Source organism: Malaya genurostris, chromosome 2, assembly GCF_030247185.1.
Source record: "Malaya genurostris strain Urasoe2022 chromosome 2, Malgen_1.1, whole genome shotgun sequence".
NCBI lineage: Eukaryota > Metazoa > Arthropoda > Insecta > Diptera > Culicidae > Malaya > Malaya genurostris.
The window spans coordinates 329,170,452-329,194,043 of NC_080571.1; the positions used below are offsets into that span (position 1 = coordinate 329,170,452).

General features: G+C 37.7%; 1 protein-coding gene across 4 annotated transcripts in view; it reads right to left on the reverse strand.

Moving 5' to 3' along the window:
• Positions 1-23,592, reverse strand: part of LOC131431485 (TGF-beta receptor type-1) — a 140,542-nt gene that overhangs the window by 64,571 nt on the left and 52,379 nt on the right. For all 4 annotated transcript variants that reach the window (XM_058597225.1, XM_058597224.1, XM_058597223.1 and 1 more), the window contains 2 exons: positions 12,442-12,747; positions 11,692-11,806 (listed from right to left, as the gene is read on the reverse strand). In XM_058597225.1, coding sequence (XP_058453208.1) covers positions 11,692-11,806; positions 12,442-12,747 — 421 coding nt within the window. The remainder of the gene's footprint in view (positions 1-11,691; positions 11,807-12,441; positions 12,748-23,592) is intronic.

Here is a 23,592-nt window from a genome sequence, read left to right on the forward strand (position 1 = left end):
CCTACGATAGTATGTTGTGATACGATACGACTCCTGCGGTGTCATATTTGCAATCGTTGGCACTTACCTCTCCCATCAGGTCTCATTTATGTCTGCTTGATGTTCCTGGTTTCGTTGACAACTGCACATTATCTACCCTTCTTTCGTGCATGTGGACCTTTTTTTCTTCTGTTTTCGTCTACCATCTTCCAAACACCAACCTAAGAAGGATGATCCTCAGACGTACTCCCAGTTGGTTTTTACCCCATCAGTATACAGTGGGGTCTCGTACAACGCGGATTCAGTTGTGCCCATATTCGTTGTTGCCGGATTCGTTATTGCCGGAAAACCGGGATAAACGGGACCCAGAGCATATGGGATTTCGACTGATTGGGGCTGTGAACGGTTTTATCGCTTCGGTCGACAGATAGAGCCACACAATTTTCGGCAAACTTGTTGTAGATACTTAGACCAACTATTTAGTGTAGTTTGACAGACAATTAGTTGAGAATTGCTCCGCCAGGGGCGCTTTGAAAAATGCATGATATAAATCATTCGCATAACACAGACAAAACGATTTGAGCTTCAAGTAACTCGCAAATTATAGTATTTTGAAGAATGTGGGAATTCAGAGTTTGTCAAACAGCAAATGTTTCAACTCGGAATCACTCCATCAGATGTAATGTTATGTTATGTAAAATGTTACACATTTTAGTTATCAGAACTATGCTCTTATCAAAAAACTTACAGATATAGAGCGGTTTTTACCTTTTTTTATATATATATAAAAAATAGGTATAGAATTCGCTCAAACTTTCGAAAATTTTTCCGAGGCCCGGAGGGCCGAATGACATATATCAATCGATTCAGCTCGACGAACTGAGCAAATGTCTGTGTGTGTGTATGTGTGTGTGTGTCTGTATGTGTGTTGTCAACTAAGAGGTCGAGATCTCAGAGATGGCTGGACCGATTTTGATCAAACTAGTCGCAAATGAAAGGTCTCCCCGTCACCCAAAACGCTATTGAATGGTTTTGAGATCGGATGTTTACTTTTTGAGTTATTCGAAGTTTTATGTCAAAATTTTCAGTTTTTTGACAGTATCTGTCACAATTGACCTTGAAAACAGAATATGTTTTCAGAATTAGATTCCGCACGGTAATACCTATCCAACAAGCCATAGATTGTTAAAATCCGTCTATTTTTAACGGAGATATCGAAATTTTTGTGTAAACGACTTTTCCCCCTATTCCAGCAGTAGGAGTTTTGAGCGCTGTCTGGCAAAGAAATGCTTGGGAGCAACGGAAAACACGAATTTTTATTCTGTTACATACAATTGTTTCTAAGTACCAAAAAGACTGTGTACAGCATCCTTTTTCATGACAATTTGCCTCGGACCGAATTTAGCACGGCTCGTTTTTGGCAACATAATCGTTCAAATATGACATATATAAACCAGATGATGGCAGATTTTTTTTTAATTATATTGTTTTAAACTACTTACAGTAATAAATGCTGGACGAACATAACATCCATATACCATTCGAATCAGTTCGTCGAGATCAGCAAATGCGTGTGTGACAAATAATTTCACTCAATTTTCTCTGAAAATTTCTTTTCTACAAATTCAGATTCATACGAAAATTCGTATGCTCCCAAACAAAGTTCTTGAATTATGTTTGGTTCCGACCTCTGGTTCCGGAACTACAGGATGATATATGAAACGAAATAAAAATTGTGTAACTCATTCTTCTCGTAGATGGCTGAACCGATCTAAGATTCAAATGAAATCTAAGAATCATCTAAGATGCAAATGAAAAGTTTCAAGATTCTTTAAAACATCTTGCTCTTCAGTCAGATCCAACTTCCGGTTTCGGAGATACAGGGTGATTAGTATAAAAATGTCTATTCCACATAAATTAATCAGGTTTATCGGGTTAGCAGATTTGGATAGTCGATAAAAAAAATAACTTTTTTCAGTTTTAGTGGTATTCAGTTGTCGATTCAGAAGGCACCTAAAAATTTAATTCGTGCTATGATTTCTCAAAGATGTCTTCACTGATTTTCAAATATTTTGAAACAAATGTAAACTATACAGCTATTCAGGTGAATTTATCTGACTTCGGCCATACCGATTTTAGAATTCCGGTTCCAGTATAAAATCGTTTCTCAAAGCTCAATCGTTTTCTCAAAAAAGCCTAATCAAATTTCAGAAACAAAAATTCAAATTGAATTAAACTTACATACAAAATTAATTAGTTTTATACATACATACAAAAATTAATGAATTTTATCCAATTAAGCTTCAAAGTTGTACTCAAAACTGTAATTTATTCGTCATATGGCCATACGAATCGGTTTGGGTTATGCTGGTTCCCGAATACCGGCTCTGGAAGTACCTTAAATTACCGTTAACTCTAAAGTGGAACTTACATATCATGGCATGTTTAATCGATTATCACACTTCTAGATTTAAATTCCATTTTTATTAGCAGTTTCGACATTACAGAGTAATGAGTGATTAAAATCTCAAATTGTCGCTTAAAACGACGGTCATTAAAATAATGCAATGAAAACTTAAACACCGAAGAATATTCATGCAAAAAACACATGCGGATTGATAAAAAAGGTATCATCTCACTGCTAGGTGGATTAATCACGTTTTTTTATTGGAAAGTTGTTAGGAATGTAAGGGAATACGTTATGAAAACCATGTTAGTTAAGAACTTGTCCACCGAATGGCGATAGTTGGTTCACAATTTGACGATAGAATATTTATGATGTGATATCTCTAAACCCTGATGATACAGAATGTTGGTGTTTTCGAAAAGAATGTTCCGGATCAGATCAAATAGTGTAAATAATTTAAGAAAATTCTCCAATTGGTGGCGCTAGTGTGCAATTCAAGGTTGGAAATAAATGTTGACTCATTCTGATGGTTTCTTAGAGAAGTTGTTTTAGGGTTTCAATGCCTATTAAATGATTGACTAAGCAGTTCGTATTGTATCAGTAATTGAAAATCAGAATTGTTTACGAGAGTGATGTTATTGATCAGTTTTCAATAAATTGATGGGGGATAGACAAATCAAAACTGTTTTCCAAGAAGGCGTTAGAAAGATACTAGAGTATTTGCAAGAATAAGCTATCGACATCTGAAATCTGAGGAACTTGAGAGAGTGAAACTCAAACTTTATATTAAAGTTTTGATTATTTGTATTGCTAGATATAATGATAAGTACATAAAAACTGATATTTATGTTTTTTTCCAATTTTATTTTATAGAGACTGCCAATTCATCAACATTTCTTGAAAACTCTCATAAATTGAGTATATTTGGCGAATGATCATGAACGGTTAAAGTCGTTAATAAAACGAAACAAACGAACAAACAGTATAGTATAGAACCGTACTGTCTTCTCGTTTTTGTGTGTTTGTGGAGACTAAAAGTGATATTTTAAATCAAATTAGTTGACAACTGTCTCACCAGAACCGCATTGAAAAAAGCATGAACAAAAATATATTGCATGGTATAAGTTGGATTACGCGTAAAGATTGTGATTATTTGGAAAGGTGGTGGTTCTGAACCATTTTCTGTGCAAAACATAAATTAATGCGCAAAACATAAATGTATTTAAAATCAATCAGAATACTCGTTTCGTTTGCACGAAAATTGTTCGCAAGATCTTTAACTAAATAATTGAGGGTGTTTTAGTATAAAATTTGTCCTCTTCGCATAGCACATGCGTTAGTGCTCAATACAACGTAGATTACGACATATCTTAGATGTGTGATAATTAAGGAGCTATATATTATGAACTGATTCGGGCAATTCTTGAAAATGGTGCTGTCGTTTGGGCTCCATATTGGTAACTCGACATCCAACGCGTCGAAGCTATTCAGAATAAACATCTTAGGTTTATCATACTTGAAACCTGCTATCTATTTCGAAGGCACTTCAGTAGCGTTTTCTCCAATGAAGTTCTAAGTAGCGAAGAAGTATCAGAGGCAATCGTGAACGTCCCTCTCCGTTCTCCTGTTGGAACATATTACCTCGACCATGATAGTTACGGCGTGCTCAAAACTAAAAAGCTCTACTAACGCAGGACCCGATGCCATTCCTTCCATAGTCCTAAAAAAATGCTTGAATTCACTCTTAACACCACTGACTTACGATTCAACGATTCCTTTAATGCGGGGACTTTGCCAGACCCCTGGAAGAAATCATATATTTTTCCGGTTTTTAAGAAAGGTAACAAATCATATATTACTAACTACCGTGGAATAGCTTCACTATGTGCTGTGTCCAAGTTATTTGAAATAATTATTCTCGATTTCATAGCTCACAAATGCACACAAACTCAACACGGTTTCATGCCTAAGAGGTCAACATCTACAAACCTTGTAACTTACACATCCTTTATTATCCGATCTCTACAATCGCATCTACAGGTTGATGCTATCTACACAGATTTTTCTGCGGCATTCGATAAAATATATCATCAAATAACAATTGCTAAACTCGACAGACTGGGCTTTAGTGGCGCTTTACTGGATTGGATGCGTTCATATCTTACTGGTCGCGAGATGTCGGTGAAAATAGGAAACTTCACAACAGTTCCTTTTACTGTTAGTTCAGGAGTACCTCAAGGAAGCCACTCAGGACCGTTTATATTTTTACTCTACCTTAATGATCTCAACTTCTCCGAGAAATGTTTCAAACTATCATTTGCTGATGATTTCAAACTATATCATCCTATAAAGGAACTAGAAGATGCAAATTTTCTGCAAGCTCAGTTTTACACATTCGCCAAATGGTGCCACAATAACAGGATGGTACTAAACGCTTCTAAATGCTCCATTATATCTTTTTCCCGAAAACGCTCAATAATTACATATGACTATCATCTCTTGCAAAATGTCCTCAAACGTGAATCCTCGGTTAAGGACTTAGGTATTATTCTCGATCACAAATTGGATTTCAACAATCATGTCGATTATGTAATTTCGAAAGCTTCTAAACTCTTAGGCTTCTTATTTCGGATCACTAAGAACTTTACCAATATACACTGCCTGAAGACTCTTTATTGTGCGCTAGTTCGATCAACATTTGAATACGTAGCTATCGTTTGGTCGCCTCATTATCAAATCGACATTGATCGTGTCGAAAGTGTTCAACGCAAATTCGTTAGATTTTCACTCCGCAATCTACCATGGAGGACCCCATTCAACCTTCCTAGTTACAAAGATCGCTGTCGGCTTATTGAGCTAGATCCGCTGTCTGTACGTAGGAACGTTTGCAAGGCTGTCTTTATTGCTGATCTAATTCAATCACGTGTTGACAGTCCTGATCTCCTACAATTGATCAATTTTGACATTCATCGTCGAAGTCTTCGTTCTCATCCATTTATACGAATTCCCCATGCTAGAACCAATTACGGATATAATGAACCCTTTTCCAGTATGTGCCGTTTATTCAATAGTTGCTCACAGGAATTTGATTTTCATCTCTCTCGTAATGCGATACAACGATTATTCCATGATTGTTTATTTTTGCAGTTATAATACTAATGTTAATTCTTTCCGCTCGACCACCCCTTCGTTCTCTCCACCATCTCCATAGAAAACTAATAAATTCGCTCGTTGTGACCAATCCTGTTGTATCTCCTCTTCTCCGCTTTTTATCGTTCTTCTCCTATCTTTTCGAACACTAATTAGATCTATATGTCGGTTCTAACCTCGTTTGCTCGCCCTCTTTTTTTTATCCGTCTTCCACCATCTTTTCGACCACTAATTAGATCTACATGCCGAACCTAACCCCGTTTCGTTCGCCAACTCTCATTCACCACTCCCTCCTTCTACCTCCCATTTTAAAGCATATTTCTTTTCTTCTCTAGTTTTAATGCAAAATCACCATCGTTTACCCGATGGGTTTAGTGTCATCTAATTACTATAGAGTTAGTTAGCAAGGGTTAGTTTTAATTGATAGTATTAAGTACACACATGTATCTGTTGGATTGTTGTAATCTGTTGATATAAACGATGAGGAGATTTTATACCTGCTAGAGTGAGAGATTATTATTTCAGCTCCATTGGGCTTTTTCCTGCTCCAAATGAATAAATAAATACTATTTGTAGTCTCCTTTGGAGGGATCCCTAAAATTTATCCAACCATCAACCGTTTGCGTAGCCGATTTTGTTACAATCTCGAACAAGTTATCATAACTTGTTAAAAAAACTGGATTTAGATCTATTTTTACCTGGAGCTATTAGCGGAATATATTCAATAGTTGCACTATTTATGTACCATATACTTCCACTATTTCACTGTCACGTTATTACACTTTCACAAAGTCACTATACTTTAATGAAGCATAACAAGTTTTTGAAGTTTTTTTGTATTCTAAACTTATAAATTATTTCATGCTCTTTACAATGCGCCCCTGGCGGAGCAGTTCTCAACTAATTGTCTGTCAAACTACACTAAATTGTTGGTCTAAGTATCTACAACAAGTCTGCCGAAAATTGTATAGCTCTATCTGTCAACCGAAGCGAGATAATCGTTCACAGCCCCAATCAGTCGAAATCCCATATGCTCTGGGTCTCGTTTATCGCGGATTCGCTTTTCACGCCCCCGGTGAACCGCGTTATACGAGACCCCGCTGTATCACATTTTCGTAACAACCGACCAAACCACAGTGAAAATGTGCAAGCGAAATTGAAATGACAATGTAAACACAGCCTGAAATCCTTGAACGTCAATTTCCGTTTTGATTTTACATGAAAAAAAAGATATTTTTCAACTCACTAGAATCGTCGATAACGATACGCGATTGACAATGTTATCCACGGGTTCGAAAGCACACTTGAAGCAGATATGCACCACAAATTAGACTATATTTTGAAAACGGGAGGCATTACTAAATGGAAAACATCTTAAGGGTGCTAATTATGCTTCACAAGTCGTGCAAATCGCCGTCATCGAACGCGAAAAAAATTTTCATTTATAAAACAAAAAGAATTCAACAGCAGTAACTTGATGGTGAATAGCAACCTTACCGGATGCAGTATAAATAAATGTTTAAACGCGTTTACGGTGCTTTGGGAGAACTCCTTTCTGCGAAGCTCCGCCTCGTATCAGCCTCTCTAAGATAAAACAAAACGGGGTGCAGAACATATCATGCCGCACCGAATCGATTCCAGACCGGTAATAGGATGATAATAATGTTGGCGAAGGAACGGTTCTACGATGTGTTCAAACTTAAAGAAGGGGCTAACAAGCGAAATTGATGTCACAATTTGGAATTTTCAATTCTTGCAGCAGGTTGTTTTTGTTGAGAGCGGTTGCGGTTGTAAACAGAATGCAAAATTAGATTTCTTGGACAAAACAGATGCTACGGCGGAATCGAATTGAGAACCAATCACATGAAAACTACAATACAATGTACGAGAACAGTGCCACTATTTTTATTTTCCAACCGATTTCGAAGTAATTCTTAGTAGGGCGGTTCTCGATGTTAAACGAAAAGAAAAGGCTTATGCTTATACTATGCTTCAGCATAAGTTCAAGCTAAAAACTTGTCAGCATTTAATGACTGTATTTGGATTCGAAAAAAATCTTCAATTCGCTACTTTGGCCATTTTAAGATTGTGTTGGTCAAAAACTTAAATTACCTTCACGTCTGAGCTTCAGAAAATTTTATCATACAATTTATTGATTGTTTTGATGAAAATATTAACAAAAAATTCTTCGTAAATTAGAAACTTTTTAATCATAGTTAAAATATCATTTATAACAAATAAAATTTCATAAAAAGAAATTAAATTGAACAGAGATTTTGTTCTGTTAAATGTTAGTTCAATGATTGACTAAAACAGTGTTCTAATACCAGGAATCCTATACTTCGCCATCCCCACATTATTACTGAAATGGAGTCACATCTAAAGATACTGAAATCACTTATATAAACAGATCAGAAACTCACAGAATGAAACCGTAGGTTTTTGTTCATCCTTTTTTTTGCTGCTTATTATTTAGTACAAGTTAAACTTTTAAGCAAATTCATCCAATCAAAATCTATTCTACAGAACTAACTATAACTTAAAATCACGGTAAGAGTTACGTGTTGAGCTCACTTTCAATTCGAAAGTACAGAAACAGTTATTTATGGAACTTTTTAAACTGTTCCACTCTAAAAAAACTAGATCAGGCAATGTTTACTAGAACCCAAGCTGCAAAACCTTTATGCTAGTTCTATACTTCTTTTCCACACTGCAACCCATATGGAAAAATATCTAAACTGGACTGCTTTTGCATAAGGATCGCGAGATCAGTAAAAAAGATTTTCCCGTATAAAACAATCTTATTTGGCAAGAGCTTGAATGAAGCGTATCTGATTGAGAAACGGTACGGTGTTGCCCGCTTTCTTGGGGGAGAGGTGTTCTCATTGCTATCCAGCAAAGATTAAGGGTTAAATGGTCCGATCGTCGATCATTTGATCATCGTCGGCGTTATTTTGCTGTTGTGTTTTCCTTGTTTTACTATGACTGCAATTGTTGTCGTGCAAGATGAGGACTGTTTGTTGACTCAGGAGTACTGGGTATTCACTAGTTACCGTTGTTGAAAAGTTGTCCTTGTCTTTAGTTGAAGATGTCCTTTTCACAGTTTCAGTGCAGGGTTTACCGTAGTGTGCAGGTTGTTCTCAAAACTGGCATGTAAACAGCTGATTCTTATAGGTAAACAGCGATATACAACGATGCCTTCCGCCCTGGTCACAAATTACATAAGATGGAATTGCCTTATGCAGTCGCATGCAGTTATTAAACTCCAATTTTAAGCATCACGCCGATACTGTTTCTCAACCATGCACGCTTTACTCGAACCTATGCTCTTTGTTTTTTTTCCAAGAAAATCGTTTTCGATCAATCGCGATCCGTATGCTTCTCCGCAGTTTACTGTTTACTGTTTACTGTTTACTGTTTACTGTTTACTGTTTACTGTTTACTGTTTACTGTTTACTGTTTACTGTTTACTGTTTACTGTTTACTGTTTACTGTTTACTGTTTACTGTTTACTGTTTACTGTTTACTGTTTACTGTTTACTGTTTACTGTTTACTGTTTACTGTTTACTGTTTACTGTTTACTGTTTACTGTTTACTGTTTACTGTTTACTGTTTACTGTTTACTGTTTACTGTTTACTGTTTACTGTTTACTGTTTACTGTTTACTGTTTACTGTTTACTGTTTACTGTTTACTGTTTACTGTTTACTGTTTACTGTTTACTGTTTACTGTTTACTGTTTACTGTTTACTGTTTACTGTTTACTGTTTACTGTTTACTGTTTACTGTTTACTGTTTACTGTTTACTGTTTACTGTTTACTGTTTACTGTTTACTGTTTACTGTTTACTGTTTACTGTTTACTGTTTACTGTTTACTGTTTACTGTTTACTGTTTACTGTTTACTGTTTACTGTTTACTGTTTACTGTTTACTGTTTACTGTTTACTGTTTACTGTTTACTGTTTACTGTTTACTGTTTACTGTTTACTGTTTACTGTTTACTGTTTACTGTTTACTGTTTACTGTTTACTGTTTACTGTTTACTGTTTACTGTTTACTGTTTACTGTTTACTGTTTACTGTTTACTGTTTACTGTTTACTGTTTACTGTTTACTGTTTACTGTTTACTGTTTACTGTTTACTGTTTACTGTTTACTGTTTACTGTTTACTGTTTACTGTTTACTGTTTACTGTTTACTGTTTACTGTTTACTGTTTACTGTTTACTGTTTACTGTTTACTGTTTACTGTTTACTGTTTACTGTTTACTGTTTACTGTTTACTGTTTACTGTTTACTGTTTACTGTTTACTGTTTACTGTTTACTGTTTACTGTTTACTGTTTACTGTTTACTGTTTACTGTTTACTGTTTACTGTCTACAGTTTACTGTTTACTGTTTACTGTTTACTGTTTACTGTTTACTGTTTACTGTTTACTGTTTACTGTTTACTGTTTACTGTTTACTGTTTACTGTTTACTGTTTACTGTTTACTGTTTACTGTTTACTGTTTACTGTTTACTGTTTACTGTTTACTGTTTACTTACAAAATATTTTGACTAGCGGTATTTGAACCTTGTTTTAAGTTGTAAAGATACTGATTGTAACTGAATGCTTGTACCTGTTTTGCGCGTAACTTATTTCTTTTTTTCTATCAGTTCTTCTTTGGCTAAAACATGTTATTATAAATTTCAAAATGGGAAACAAATTTCGAGCAAAATGCGTTATGGAAAAGTGGCATTTTAGCTTTGTTGTCCCATAGGAAAATCATTAATTTTCAAAAAGGTAAAAATTATTTCCAAATAGACAAAAATTTAGCGACAATGCTTATTCTTAAAGTGTCAATTTTTATGTACATTGTTTTTGTTTCTGATAGCTTTTTAATTAAAAGCTCTGTACGGAAATCAGAAATTCTCATTTGCTAAAAATTCTACTTGACATTGTACTTGTACTAAAATTTTTCCTTGGAACATGAGAAACTTTTACTGTACTTGAAAGGGGATATATTTCTCAACTGTAAAATTGTAGATTGTTTGTTTTGCAGCACTGCACCTTACAAATCTCCTCAATAGAAGCGTTCTATGAGCTCATTGCAGTTTGTAAAAATTACCAAAAAAAAACATCAGCTACTAGATTGATGGGATTCAGTATGAATAATGTGAGTATGAAAAAGTTACGTCAGCAAAATGGTTTGAAGTAACTTTCATGCAATTCCACTAACCAGACTCATACATTGTAGATAGTTACTATGATACTATGTAATTTTATTCCTTTCAGTTAAACTACCATCGTTCGGTAGTAGTAAATTATTGTATTTTTATTTTAGCTGACAACAGAATATTCATTTAATAAATCCTGATGGTATACTCAGTTGAAGTCAACGTCAGTGAAAATCTGTATTACCCAGGATTAAAACAAATGCTCGTTCAAAATGATACATAAAATCCCTCGTGTAGCACCGCAAAACTTTATCACTTTTTCGGTTATATCAAGACAAGAATTGACACCCTAATCTCCGACAGATTGAATGGCTGTCACTAGATGTCGCCTACCAATGGCAAAGAAAACAGGGACGCCGTTTTCTTTATTCAGTTAAAGATTTCTGGTTATATGGTAAGCTTCTGTTTCTTTAAGATTCAATGTTGAAACGATAGCGAGAGAACATTAGAATTCTACCAAAATGTTCAATATCCACCTATCTACCAATAAAATTGTGTCTGGAAATCACTGCCACGTGAAAGTGAAATTTAATTAAAGCCGACCCTTTCTTCGACCGAGACCGAGTTTCTTGACCTTCCGGAGAGTGAAAATGGCGAAGTTCTAACAGAATCCAAGTTCAACGAAACCGAGTCGACTGACATCATCCAAGTGAATGTTGTTTTGAAGTGTTCCACCTTGAACGAAACATGTCGCGCACACACGCTAACTTCTATTCACCACCAAAACGTGTGAAAACGCATTCGTTCTCTGTTTTGTATCTGACTCAAGATGTGACTGTGATTGATTGCAACAAAATATGCGATGAGTGGAGCTGTGCTCTGTACTTATAATACTGTCGTTTACAAGCAGATCCGGGGAAAAAAAATTCAATTCTGACGGAAGATGATGATTATGTTGTGTGATGACCCAAACCGACGAACGAAGATGGTAACATACCTGTAGGAGTACTTGTAGACACCGTGCTCCAGCGACAGGGAAGTGAAGCACAGTCCATCTGTTTCGCACACGTAGTTCAGGTCCTTACAAATGTCACAGTGACATTTTAATAATTCTGCAACAATAAATTAGAACGAGAAAAAGGTGGTAAGAAAGAAATACTTCCACAGCAGGCGGGGTGGAAAAATGGATTGTCGTGATGCAAACACATGTTGCCGGATAACGCTTCCGAGCACCCTAAATTTATGGCTTTTAATTTAGCGTCGTTTGGCCCCACTAAGGTAAAAGATTCCCGAAGACAAGAAAACGGAAAGATTTGTTTGGGAATTTTTCATTCTCGACTTCATCGTTGCGAGCATTCTTCTATGTTTGCTACATGAATTGGGTTTAGGATGCGGAAATTTGATCATACTAGTCTTAATACAACAGTGGTTAATTTTTATTAAATAAATAATGGCTCGGTTGTTGCCGAACAATAAATTAAGGCTTAATCAACTAATTTCGTTGAAATGAGTCCTTTTACTGGAAATAACTGAATAAAAATTAGCGTTATTAGTGAAAGATTCGACTAGAAAATGTTTATTTTACTTTTTTGATGGTGATTTTGATTGAATTGAAATTGGTTTTAAAATTTTGTGGACTCCGGAGCCGAAAAATAGAGCCACCTCTAACAAATCCGATCCATCGTAGCGCTTAGCTTCATTACCCAAAACCACTCAAAATCAAAAAACCGAAAACATACAAACTTACTCGTTTTATTTTTATCCGCCGTCAGCGTCAATGTTTGCGGCGAATTATGCGACAGTGAGGACGACGACGAAGACGACGCTGACGACGGCGCTGCTCCAGAGCTGCCAACGTTTTCATCGCCATCGACGGCGGCACTGTTTTCATTCGAGTTTGAAATATACTTCTCGTTGATGTGCTGCTGCTGCTGCTGCTGCTGGTCCTTGTACAAGGATCCGAGTGCCGCCGAATCACCGATGCCGGTACCGTACTCATTGAGACCGCCACTGCTGCTGCGTTTGCTGTTGGTGTGCCGAAGAATTCGGGATGCTGTGAATCGAGAAATTAAATTGAGAGATTAGTAAGCTTTTATTTCGATACGGGGTTTGTTTTGTTTTGAGGCAGCTTAACAAGAGTAATATCTTTTCCCGGCTGGCAATCAGCGGGATTCTGAACCGGCTAATTCAAGCGTAGCTAAGCATATTTTACGGGCCAGAATTCTGCTGAAAGTTTATTCACAATTGAATCAAATTTAAGACCCTTTAGTAAATCTTTACTGCTATATCCACCTGAATCAGTGTTCTAAGAGATGTGGCTCCTATTACGGCTATTATTACTCTAAAAATGGTAGATTCTTGAGCCACCAACAAAAATTTCGATCTAACCAACCAACATCCATTCATGATGATTTTATGCTTTTTGTTGCTGTAATATGAATTCCCGAATTCATTTACATATCAACACCATATGTCCCATGAAATACCAAATTGAAAATTAATAAAACGTATTTTCCGTTTCCTACGTGTATTTTACATCACGATTGATTGAGCTTCACATGTTTCGGACATACTTCTAACTTGTCGTCCTTACATTTGGTCTAACTGATATCGAATTTAACAGATTTATTCGAATTTATCAGATTTTAGATGCTACTGATGATCGAATTTAACAGATTTATTTTGAACTGAATACAAATAAAATTGGCACGCTTCCTTCACACTTCCGAATATAAGTTCAGAACAAATTGGCTCAATTGGCACGTTCCCCTTGATATTTGGAGATAATATGAATTCCCGAATTCATTTACATATCAACACCATATGTCCCATGAAATACCAAATTGAAAATTAATAAAACGTATTTTCCGTTTCCTACGTGTATTTTACATCACGATTGATTGAGCTTCACATGTTTCGGACATACTTCTAACTTGTCGTCCTTACATTTGGTCTAACTGATATCGAATTTAACAGATTTATTCGAATTTATCAGATTTTAGATGCTACTGATGATCGAATTTAACAGATTTATTTTGAACTGAATACAAATAAAATTGGCACGCTTCCTTCACACTTCCGAATATAAGTTAGTTGATTGATTGTGCGAATTGTGCAAGCATTTCCCTTCTTCACTACTAGAATTGGAATATAACCTACACAACCTGAATCATCTATGTCGAACAGAAGATTTTTCTAGCACTATGTGAGTTGCTTATATGAAATGACAGTGTGCTATTTACTACAGAATTTTAAAAATTAAAAATTAAAATGCTATTTCACCTAATATTATCGAAATATTCGGACCGACTATAAAATTCACACTTTTCGTTCGAGTTTTCCTTGAAAAACATCACTCGATCGAAAAACAAACGAAATTTACATTAGATTAAAGTATTGCGAATCCAATTATTATTATGCCAAATGGCCATTATGCCAAATAACTATTATGCCAAATGACCATTATGCCAAACGGCGTTATGCCAAACGGTATTATGCCAAATGACCTTATGCCAAACGGGCCGCCCCCAATGATACTATAGGCCTACGATATGAAAAGTATAAAATATATATACGGCTCTATGCATTGATATTGCTAGCAAATACCAGATCAATACATGTGCCTCCAACCATAGTAGCTTGTGATGTAGCATATTTCATATCCAACTTCATATACTTGCTCATGAAATCAAGGAATTTCTTACTATCTTGTTTTGAGGCACCGATATTGAAATCCCCCACAACTATCATCGGCGTATTTTTACGAGAATATAAAAAAGGGGCGTACTTGATTTCTTATTCCGCATAGAAACATGAAATATATTTATAAAACACTTTTCAAACGAATATGAATTTTTCTTTCCTTTCGCAACGTTTAAATATGTATTTTTCAGGAGAAATAACATTCAGATTAATATGTATAAAGACTGTCCCTGAAAGTATGGACGCAACCAAAAACCGCTGCCATTTCGCAATGGTTCAGAATCTGTTAATTTTAATAACTGCGTCCGGTTGTTTACACTCTTCTCTAACCACTTCTGCAGATGTTTATTCGTTTTCATAAGTTTGTTTCGAAATGCGTGGACTTTTAGCAGAACTACTCGAAATCAACGGTAGAATGGTATACTACCAAAAATGTCACTTTCGTCGCAAAAGACATGAATCCACCAAATTGCCCACAACTTCGACCAATTGAGGAATTTTGGGCAGTAACGAAGGCACATCTTAGGAAACATGTCTCGGCAGCCGGAACTATTCAACAGTTCGAAAAAGATTGAAAAAAAGTGTCAAAATTTGTCGCCAAGAAGTCTGTACAGAATTTAATGAGGAACGTTCGCAAGAAGGTGCGCCAGCTAGTCTACAATGTCTAAGTAGCAAATGTTGAGAATAATATTCTGTTGTTGTAGTCTATTATTATCAGTATATCGAAAAAAAATTGAATATCTAACACTTGTGAATTATTTACAGCGAAATCAAAGTGCGTCCATACTTTCTGGGACAGTCTTTATGTGGCAACTCTGTTTGGCACTGCATATTTCGAAACGACATCCATAGTACTATAAAGATATGTTCTACATATATACTTTCATTTTCGCATCACGTGAGAGCGTTACCTGTCGTTATTGAATGTGTTAGTGATGGCGCAAACTTTTCAACTTTCATTTTTATGATTCTGATGCTGTTTGTAGGAAATGGAGAAAATTCAGGGGGAGGAATGGGGTCTAAATGATGCAAAAAAATCATCATTTTCGCGATTTTTTTCAGAATTATCGTTTAACAAAATAAATTCAACTGTTTTGCATGACAAAAAGCATCATTCGAACAACATTCTGTAATTTTTTCGTGGAAGAATTTTGAGAAATAAGTCGGTGAAGAGGTATTTTTAAAGACGCTTCTAAAAAATTATGATTTGGTGTGTCCACTGTATCTCAGCGCAGACTAATCAGAAGTGAACAAACGATCGCAGCATAGTTAGAGTAGAAGTTTTTCTATACCCCAACGTTTCTGTTTGATTTTTTTTTATTTTTTTAAATTTTTGATGGTTGTTCAAAGTGAAAACTTCGATTTTTCAATGAAAAATCCGCCTTTTTGTAGCTGTGAAACCTATCCAAAGTAACAAACAACGAAAAGGAAAACGTTGGGGTCTGGTTTTTTATATGTAGAAATTGTGTGTAAAATTTGAAAAAAAAAATGGTTCAGTAGTCTTTGAATAACGATGGACACGGACTTTCAAACCCTGCTTTCGAGCAAAAAGCGTTTAAAGTTTTTTGTATATAAAATCTATAATATGATATCTAATATTTTCAAAAAATCATATTTTTTCTTTTATAATTTGTTATAATGAAACGTTTCAAGAATGTTTTGTCAAGTTTTAAGTTAATCGAAGCAGAAGGCTTGGGCCTATGTGCCGTGCTCTTACTTCTTCGCAGTATGAGATAAGCAAAGAAAAAGTTGCAGAGTTTTGTTCTGATAGGATTGAAATTTCACAGAATATTCTTGAAATGTTTTACTATAAGAAAATATAAAGAAAAAAATAAATGATTTTTCGAAAGTGTTAGACTCTACCCGCCCCTTAAGTACGTTATTTTTTTCTAAATTATAGGCGTTACGAAGCGTTACATCCTTTACTTTTCTGTGAATCATAGACGTTACGAAACGTTACTTTTTAGCAAATTATAAGCGTTATGGAGCGTTACGAACTGTTACTTTTTTGTAAGTTGTAGGCGTTATAAAGTGTTGCATACGTTACTTTTTTGAGTTATATGCGTTACTTTTAGTTGAGTGCGTTATTTTTTCCATGTTATAGGCTTTGCGAAGCATTATGTACTTTACTTTTCTATGAATCATAGACATTGCGAAACGTTACTTTTTAGTAAATTATAGGCATTACGGAGCGTTACGAAGTGTTACTTTTTTGTAAGTTAGAGGCGTTACAAAGTGTTGGATACGTAACTTTTTTTGAGTTATATGCGTTACTTTTAGTTAAATGCGTTACTTTTTTCTAAGTTATAGGCGTTACGAAGCGTTACATCCTTTACTTTTCTGCGAATCATAGACGTTACGAAACGTTACTTTTTAGTAAATTATAAGCGTTACAGAGGGTTACGAAGTGTTACTGTTTTGTAATTTAGAGGCGTTACATGCGTGACTTATTGGTGAGTCATTGGCGCTATGAATATGAATGAATTATGAATTACATACGTTTTTTTTGTGAGTTAAAAGCATTACGAAGCGTTACATGCATTACTTTTTTGTGAATCATAGGCGTTACGAAGCGTTACTTTTTAGTCAATTATAGGCGTTACGAAGCGTTACAAGCGTCGCTTTTTTGTGAGTTACAGTCTTTACATGCCCTACTTTGTTGTGAGTCATAGGCGTTGCGAAGTGTTAAATGCGTTACTTTTTGTAAGTTAGAGGTGTGTCGAACCGTTGCATGTGTTACTTTTTGTGAGTCATAGGAGTTGAGCAATTCCAGGAATGAGTAGACGAAAAAGTGACAAAATCAGAATCGACCTTCTCCGATTCGGTTGAAACTTTGCACATGGGTTCAGTATTGCAAACCATAAGTTTTGAAACCGATTGATCAAATAAAAAAAATCGACACCCTGATTTTTTTTCAATTTAATTTTTTTGGCTCATTTTGAAATCATTGAGAAAAAAAATCAATTTTTTTCAGTGTACGTTTTTTTAAAGTGCCCTATTGATTCCCTACAACTTCTTCCTGGACGTCATTTTTGTACGATGAACGGTTTCCAAATTACAACGAGACCCGTAAACTGTAACTTCTTCATTTTTCAAAAGGCACGGATGGGATAGCCATCAATCTGTAGGTTTTAATAACAGCTTTAAAATAAAAATTATCAAAAGAAAATTACAACCATGCTTTTTGCCTTTCTCATATAGAAAGGCTATGCAATCACTGTGAAAATCGACTTTTTAACTGAGGCCCGGAGGGCCGAATGTCATATACCATTCGACTCAGCTCGACGAACTGAGCAAATGTCTGTGTGTGTGTGTGTGTGTGTGTGTGTGTGTCCGTCCGTGTGTGTGTGTGTGTATGTGTGTGTGTATGTGTGTGTATGTAACAAAAATATGCACTCACTTTTCTCAGAGATGGCCAAACCGATTTTCACAAACAAAAATTCAAATGAAAGATCCCATAGTCCCATAGCCTGCTATTGAATTTCATTCCGATCCGACTTCCGGTTCTGGAGATATAGGATGATATGTACCAAAAAAGTGAAAAAAATATGCACTCACTTTTTTCAGAGATGGCTGAACCGATTTTCACAAACTAAGATTCAAATAAAAGGTATTATGGTCCCATAACTTGCTATTGAATTTCGTTTGAATGTGACTTTCGGTTCCGGAGTTATATGGTAATATGTGAAAATTTGAGAAAAAGTTTACACTCAATTATCTTTGGAACAACTCAACCGATTTTCGCAAACCTAGATTCAAATGAAAGGTCTTATAATATCCTAAAAATTTGTGGAACATTTTATCTGGATCCGACTTCCGGTTCCGGAACTAAAGCGTGATAAGTGGAAAATTTTGAATTTTATTAGTATTTTTCCACGAACGATGGTTAAAAACAGGTACAAATCCCATAAAACTGTCTGATAAATTATTCTAGTTTGCAGAGCTTGTTAGTTTGTGGGCACAAAAACTTAATTCGGCACTACTGGTCCCCTCTTTTTCTGTTCCGAGAGCACCGAAAGTGGAGAAAAAAAACTCCTAAAACTAAATTCACTTCGATTTCTCTGCGATGCTTGAACCGATTTTCACAGATCTTGATTTGAATTAAAGTTCATACTGTCTTTAAACCTACTGTGAAATTTCATCCGGATCCGACTTCCGGTTCCGCAGTTACAGGGCGATGAGTGTTAAAGTTTTCAAATCGCCATATAGAGTGACAATATGTACAACACCGAAAGAAGAAGAAAACACAAAACGAACAAGGCGTGCTTTGTTCTATTTCGTACACGTTGTGTAGTGATGTCAATAATAATAATAACAATCTTACTACATGTTTCATGCTGTTTAGCACGCAGGTTCGTTTCGTTAGATTTAGTTTAATTGGTTTAAACGAAATAGAGCATGAGATAGTAAGTATAAGTTTAACTACGTTCAAAACTGTTCCAATTTGTAGGTCATATTTGTTGGTAGCAAACGAACCAACTTCGGCTATTCCGTTCATCTGAATCCGGTTTCGGGAGAATTGGAAATAGTGATTAGAAACTGCAAAAAGGATCTCACTCACTTTTCTTGGAGATGGCCGAATAGATTTTCACAAACTTATAGGTTGTAACGTTTAATTCAATTTAATGAGTAAATTTAAAATCAGTGCGAACGGAGAGGGCTGCAATTAGTGTGTATACAGAAAACTGAGCCAAATGGGCGCACTGCCGTATGAGCGGTTTTGACAGACCGTTTTGATTTCCGGAAAAAAAAAGAGAAAAAGCCAGAAGAAAAGTGGAGGTGGACGTGGTTGGTTCGGCGATCGCTTCGCTGACCTCGCGGTGCGGTTTTGGCGTGGAAAAGGTGGCCGAGAAGCCGAAGAAAAGCAAAATATCGGCTACCTTCTCGAGTACGACGGAGCCAAACAAGGCTGGACCGGAACAATCGGCTTTTGGTATCAATTCGACGGCCGGATTTCTACGTCGACAATCACTGGGACAATCTTCCGCCATCGTGGAGGCAATGCTTCAAGTGTCTGGAAGTGCATCAGCTGAAACATTTACTGTCGGAAGAATCAGAAGTGCAGGAACGAACTGTGCGGCCTCCATCAAGGTACGCTCTTCGAGCACTGTTCCGGAAATTTTGCTATCACGAAAATTGGAGCTAGGCCGGAAGGAATCTGAAACACGAGACGTGCAAAACGAGGCTCAGCGAAAACCATATGACAAATCGGCTAAGTTGAAAAGGCGACAGGAGATTGAACAATTCAGCGAAGTCCGCCCGCGAACGGCCACGCAGATCTCCAAGTTCAAGTTCGGTAAGTCTGCACAATTAATGCATGCCTTTTCACACCTCCATCGCACTTGTTTGCTCATGTGGTGACGCGAAAGTTATTTAACAATGGCGCCCAACCAAAAAACCCATTTGTTCGGGTTATGAAAATGTACTCTTTTGGCTAGCGTACGTTTTCGGTTAAGCGATACGACGCATGACACACACCCCTTTTTAGACTCAGTTGGCAAAATTAAAAAATAAATAAATCCATATAAAGTAAAGATATTACTAGTTTGCGTTTTGATTTGTTAGTTAGGTTAAATTCTGTTGATTGGCTTTAGTTTAGTTCACTATCTAACGATGGAGATAGATCCATTACATTTAAGTGAAGAGGAGTTAAATTATGAACTCGCTCTTCGTAGTATCACTGGCCTTGGGCAAATCACCCGTAGGGGTAAATGTGCTCGTTTATTGAAGGCTTTTGAAGAAGATTTAAGGCGGAAGCGTTTTTATACGACTTCTAGTCACGTTATGAGTGATGAAAGCAACATTAATGCTTGCGCATCACGTCTGAAATTATTGCTGGCACCAATAGACTCAGCAATCAAGAAACACGACATTGGTTTCTTAGAACATATAAAATCGCGATTACGTCACTATCGAAATCGTTTAATTCGTATCGATCCGCCTCCGGTCGCGCTTCGGGAAGAATTTGCTAGTGTTCAAGCGTTGATAGCCGCTTTATTGGAAGAAGTTTACACCGCGTTAAACATGTCAGACTTGTGTCAAGTGAGTGATCGAAACTGCAGTTCCAAAGAATCAAATAACTCAGTGCACATAATGCAAGGGGCATTTGGCGTAGCGGAAAATCATCAGAGTTCGCAAGCAACGCACGGACAGGAAGGAGGTGCAGGCGCCCTCGCGAAGAAGAAAGCAGAGCAAGTTGCTAGCAACAAGGAAACACAAATGGCTACGTTTGCATGGCAGCAAACGGAAAGTAACGAAGCTACTGGCTCACCCAGAGTATCATCACCTATCGGAAGAGGACGAGGTCGTGGACGTAATTTCGGAAATTGGCAACCGGTGTGGCCTTCAACTCCACACAAGGAAGCGGATAACTTCAATCCAATATCCAATCAAGACCAATATCACCACTACGGAAGAACGGGAAGCACACCGCCATCCCCTCATAGAGAGTATCCGTCACAGGAAGAAAACAGAAGGGACGACTCAGCAGACTACAACCGCATACGAGACGAGCTGCTGACACACCTATTACGGAGAGACAGGCAAGAGAGGCAGGATACTCACAGAAACCCTAAAGCCATTCACAATTGGCCATTCAAGTTTCGCGGTGAGAAAGATACAACATCGCTCAACACATTCTTAGATCGCGTAGAGTGTTTCGCTCGGTCCGAAGACGTTTCGGATGAACTGTTATTGCGATCCATCAAACATCTACTTCTGGATGACGCACTCGATTGGTACGGGCGAGCTTTTGCGGAAGGAACGTTGCATACGTGGCGTGGCTTCAAGGAGCAAATACGACGAGAGTTCCTGCCCAGCAGTTATGCGCAGATTCTGAGAAATGAAGCAAATTCTCGGTATCAAGGTGCAAATGAATCGTTTGCGAAATTCTTCAGGGATATATCAGCACTATTTCGGTTCGTCCAGCCAGCGATGTCACCAGAGGAGAAATTCTTCATCGTGAAGAAGAACATGAATACGGAGTACGCATCGATTGTTGCAGCTGCGAGACCTCAGTCGTTAACCGAAATGGCGGAAGTCTGTAACGAGTTCGACGAGACGCGCATTCTGCTGAGCCGTCATCGCAGGACACCGATCCCACACTACGCGCTGCTTGAGCCGAGCCTAGCAACGCCAACACCTTCACAAAGAGAGAGAACATACGGGAATACAGGACAGTTGCAAAGGTTCAACAGAGTACACGCAGTGGAGTCAGCCGAATTTCGAGAACAACAACTGTATGATGAGCCGTACGACTCGATGTCAGCAGCTGGAGAAGAACAAGATTGGACACAACAACTGGAGATGATATGCCAGCAAGTAAACGCATTAAAGGCTCGCTTTGAGAGGAGAGATCATCGTCAAAAGGCGACGCAAGGGTTTCGTGTACAACAGCCACAACCGTCGAGACAATCTAATCGGTCGGAAGCGAACAATAATCGTAGAGAGCAACAGTCAGCGATCTGCTCCCAAGAAGCACAGGACGAGAACAGATCAGCCCTGCTTCGCTGCTGGAATTGTGATACGGAAGGACACAGATTTATGGACTGTCCAAAACCACAAGCCATACTGTTTTGCTATCGATGTGGTCAGAAGGGCTATTCACTTCGCAGCTGTCCTAGTTGTTCATCGGCAACGGGAAACGAGCAAGCGAGGAGTCAGTAACCGAGGGAATCGCATCCTCGCAAGAATTCTACAGTCCCTCATCATTTCCCGAGCTTCGGCACATCAACTCTATCAGAATCAACACAAACGGAGACAACAGGCCACATGCCGACTTCACAGTTCTTGGCAAACAGTTAACAGGTTTGTTGGATAGCGGAGCAAACTGTACTCTAATCGGAGGAGCCGCGATAAAGATCATCGACGAGCTGAACTTGAAGCGAGGTCGACTGAAAGGCGGTATCCAGACAGCAGACGGCACAAAACACACCATATCCGAGTTCGTTAAGCTGCCTATAGCATACAACGGCCGTCATGAAACAATTCCGGTGCTACTAATACCTTCACTGCCCGAGTGTATTATACTCGGCATGAATTTTTGGGAGAAGTTTGGAGTTCGAGCGGTGTGCAACAAGATAGACATGTCATCCGATGAGCAGAATAACAATGATGAGCCCATGAGAAAGCTGTCAGACATGCAGAAAAGACAATTAGACACGGTAATAGGAACGTTTCCAGTGAGTGAAAAGGGACGAATTGGCCGTACAGATAGGTACACGCATCGCATCGACATCGGAGATGCCAAACCGAAGAAGCAGCGCTGTTATCACATGTCGAAGTATGTCTTAGACGAAGTGAACAAGGAAATTGATCGGATGATAGCGTTAGATGTCATCGAGGAGGCAGTGTTTTCGCCATGGAACAATCCGCTCGTTGCCGTAAAGAAAAAGACAGGACAGTACAGAGTATGTCTAGATGCTCGCCACTTGAACTCGATCATGGTTAATGAAGGACATCCGATTCCGCAGATCGCCTCAATCGTCAGCAACCTCAGTGGATGTTTCTACATATCGTCGATTGACTTAAAAGATGCTTTTTGGCAGCTACCGCTGGAAAAAGAATCTCGTCCGTTAACTGCATTCACTGTTCCCGGTCGGGGCCACTTTCAGTTCAAAGTTGTACCATTTGGTCTGTGCACGGCGAGTCAAGCACTAGCACGGTTGATGACACATCTTTTTGCTGATCTGGAACCGCAGGTTTTTCACTATTTGGATGACATTATCATCTGTTCGCGTAGCTTCGAAGAACATCTGGTAACACTGAGGAAGGTAGCAGACAGACTGCGACAGGCAAATCTCACGATATCCCCGGACAAATCCAAATTCTGCCGTCAGGAGCTGAAATATTTAGGCTACGTCTTGAATGAAGACGGATGGAAGGTAGACAACGAAAAGATCAATTGCATCGTGAATTTTCCCTCACCGCAAAGCAGGAAAGAAGTTCAGCGCTTTCTTGGATTGTGCAACTGGTATAGAAGGTTCATCGAGGATTTCGCTCGCATTGCTGTACCACTGACCGAGTTAACGAAAGCTAAAATCGATGCTAGTGTCAGCACCAGTCCTGGCGATGCCCGATTATGCCAGACCGTTCAACATAGCCTGCGACGCCAGTGACGTCGCCATTGGAGCCGTCCTAACGCAAGAAACAGATGGAATCGAACACCCGATAGCGTACTTTTCTCAGAAACTGTCAT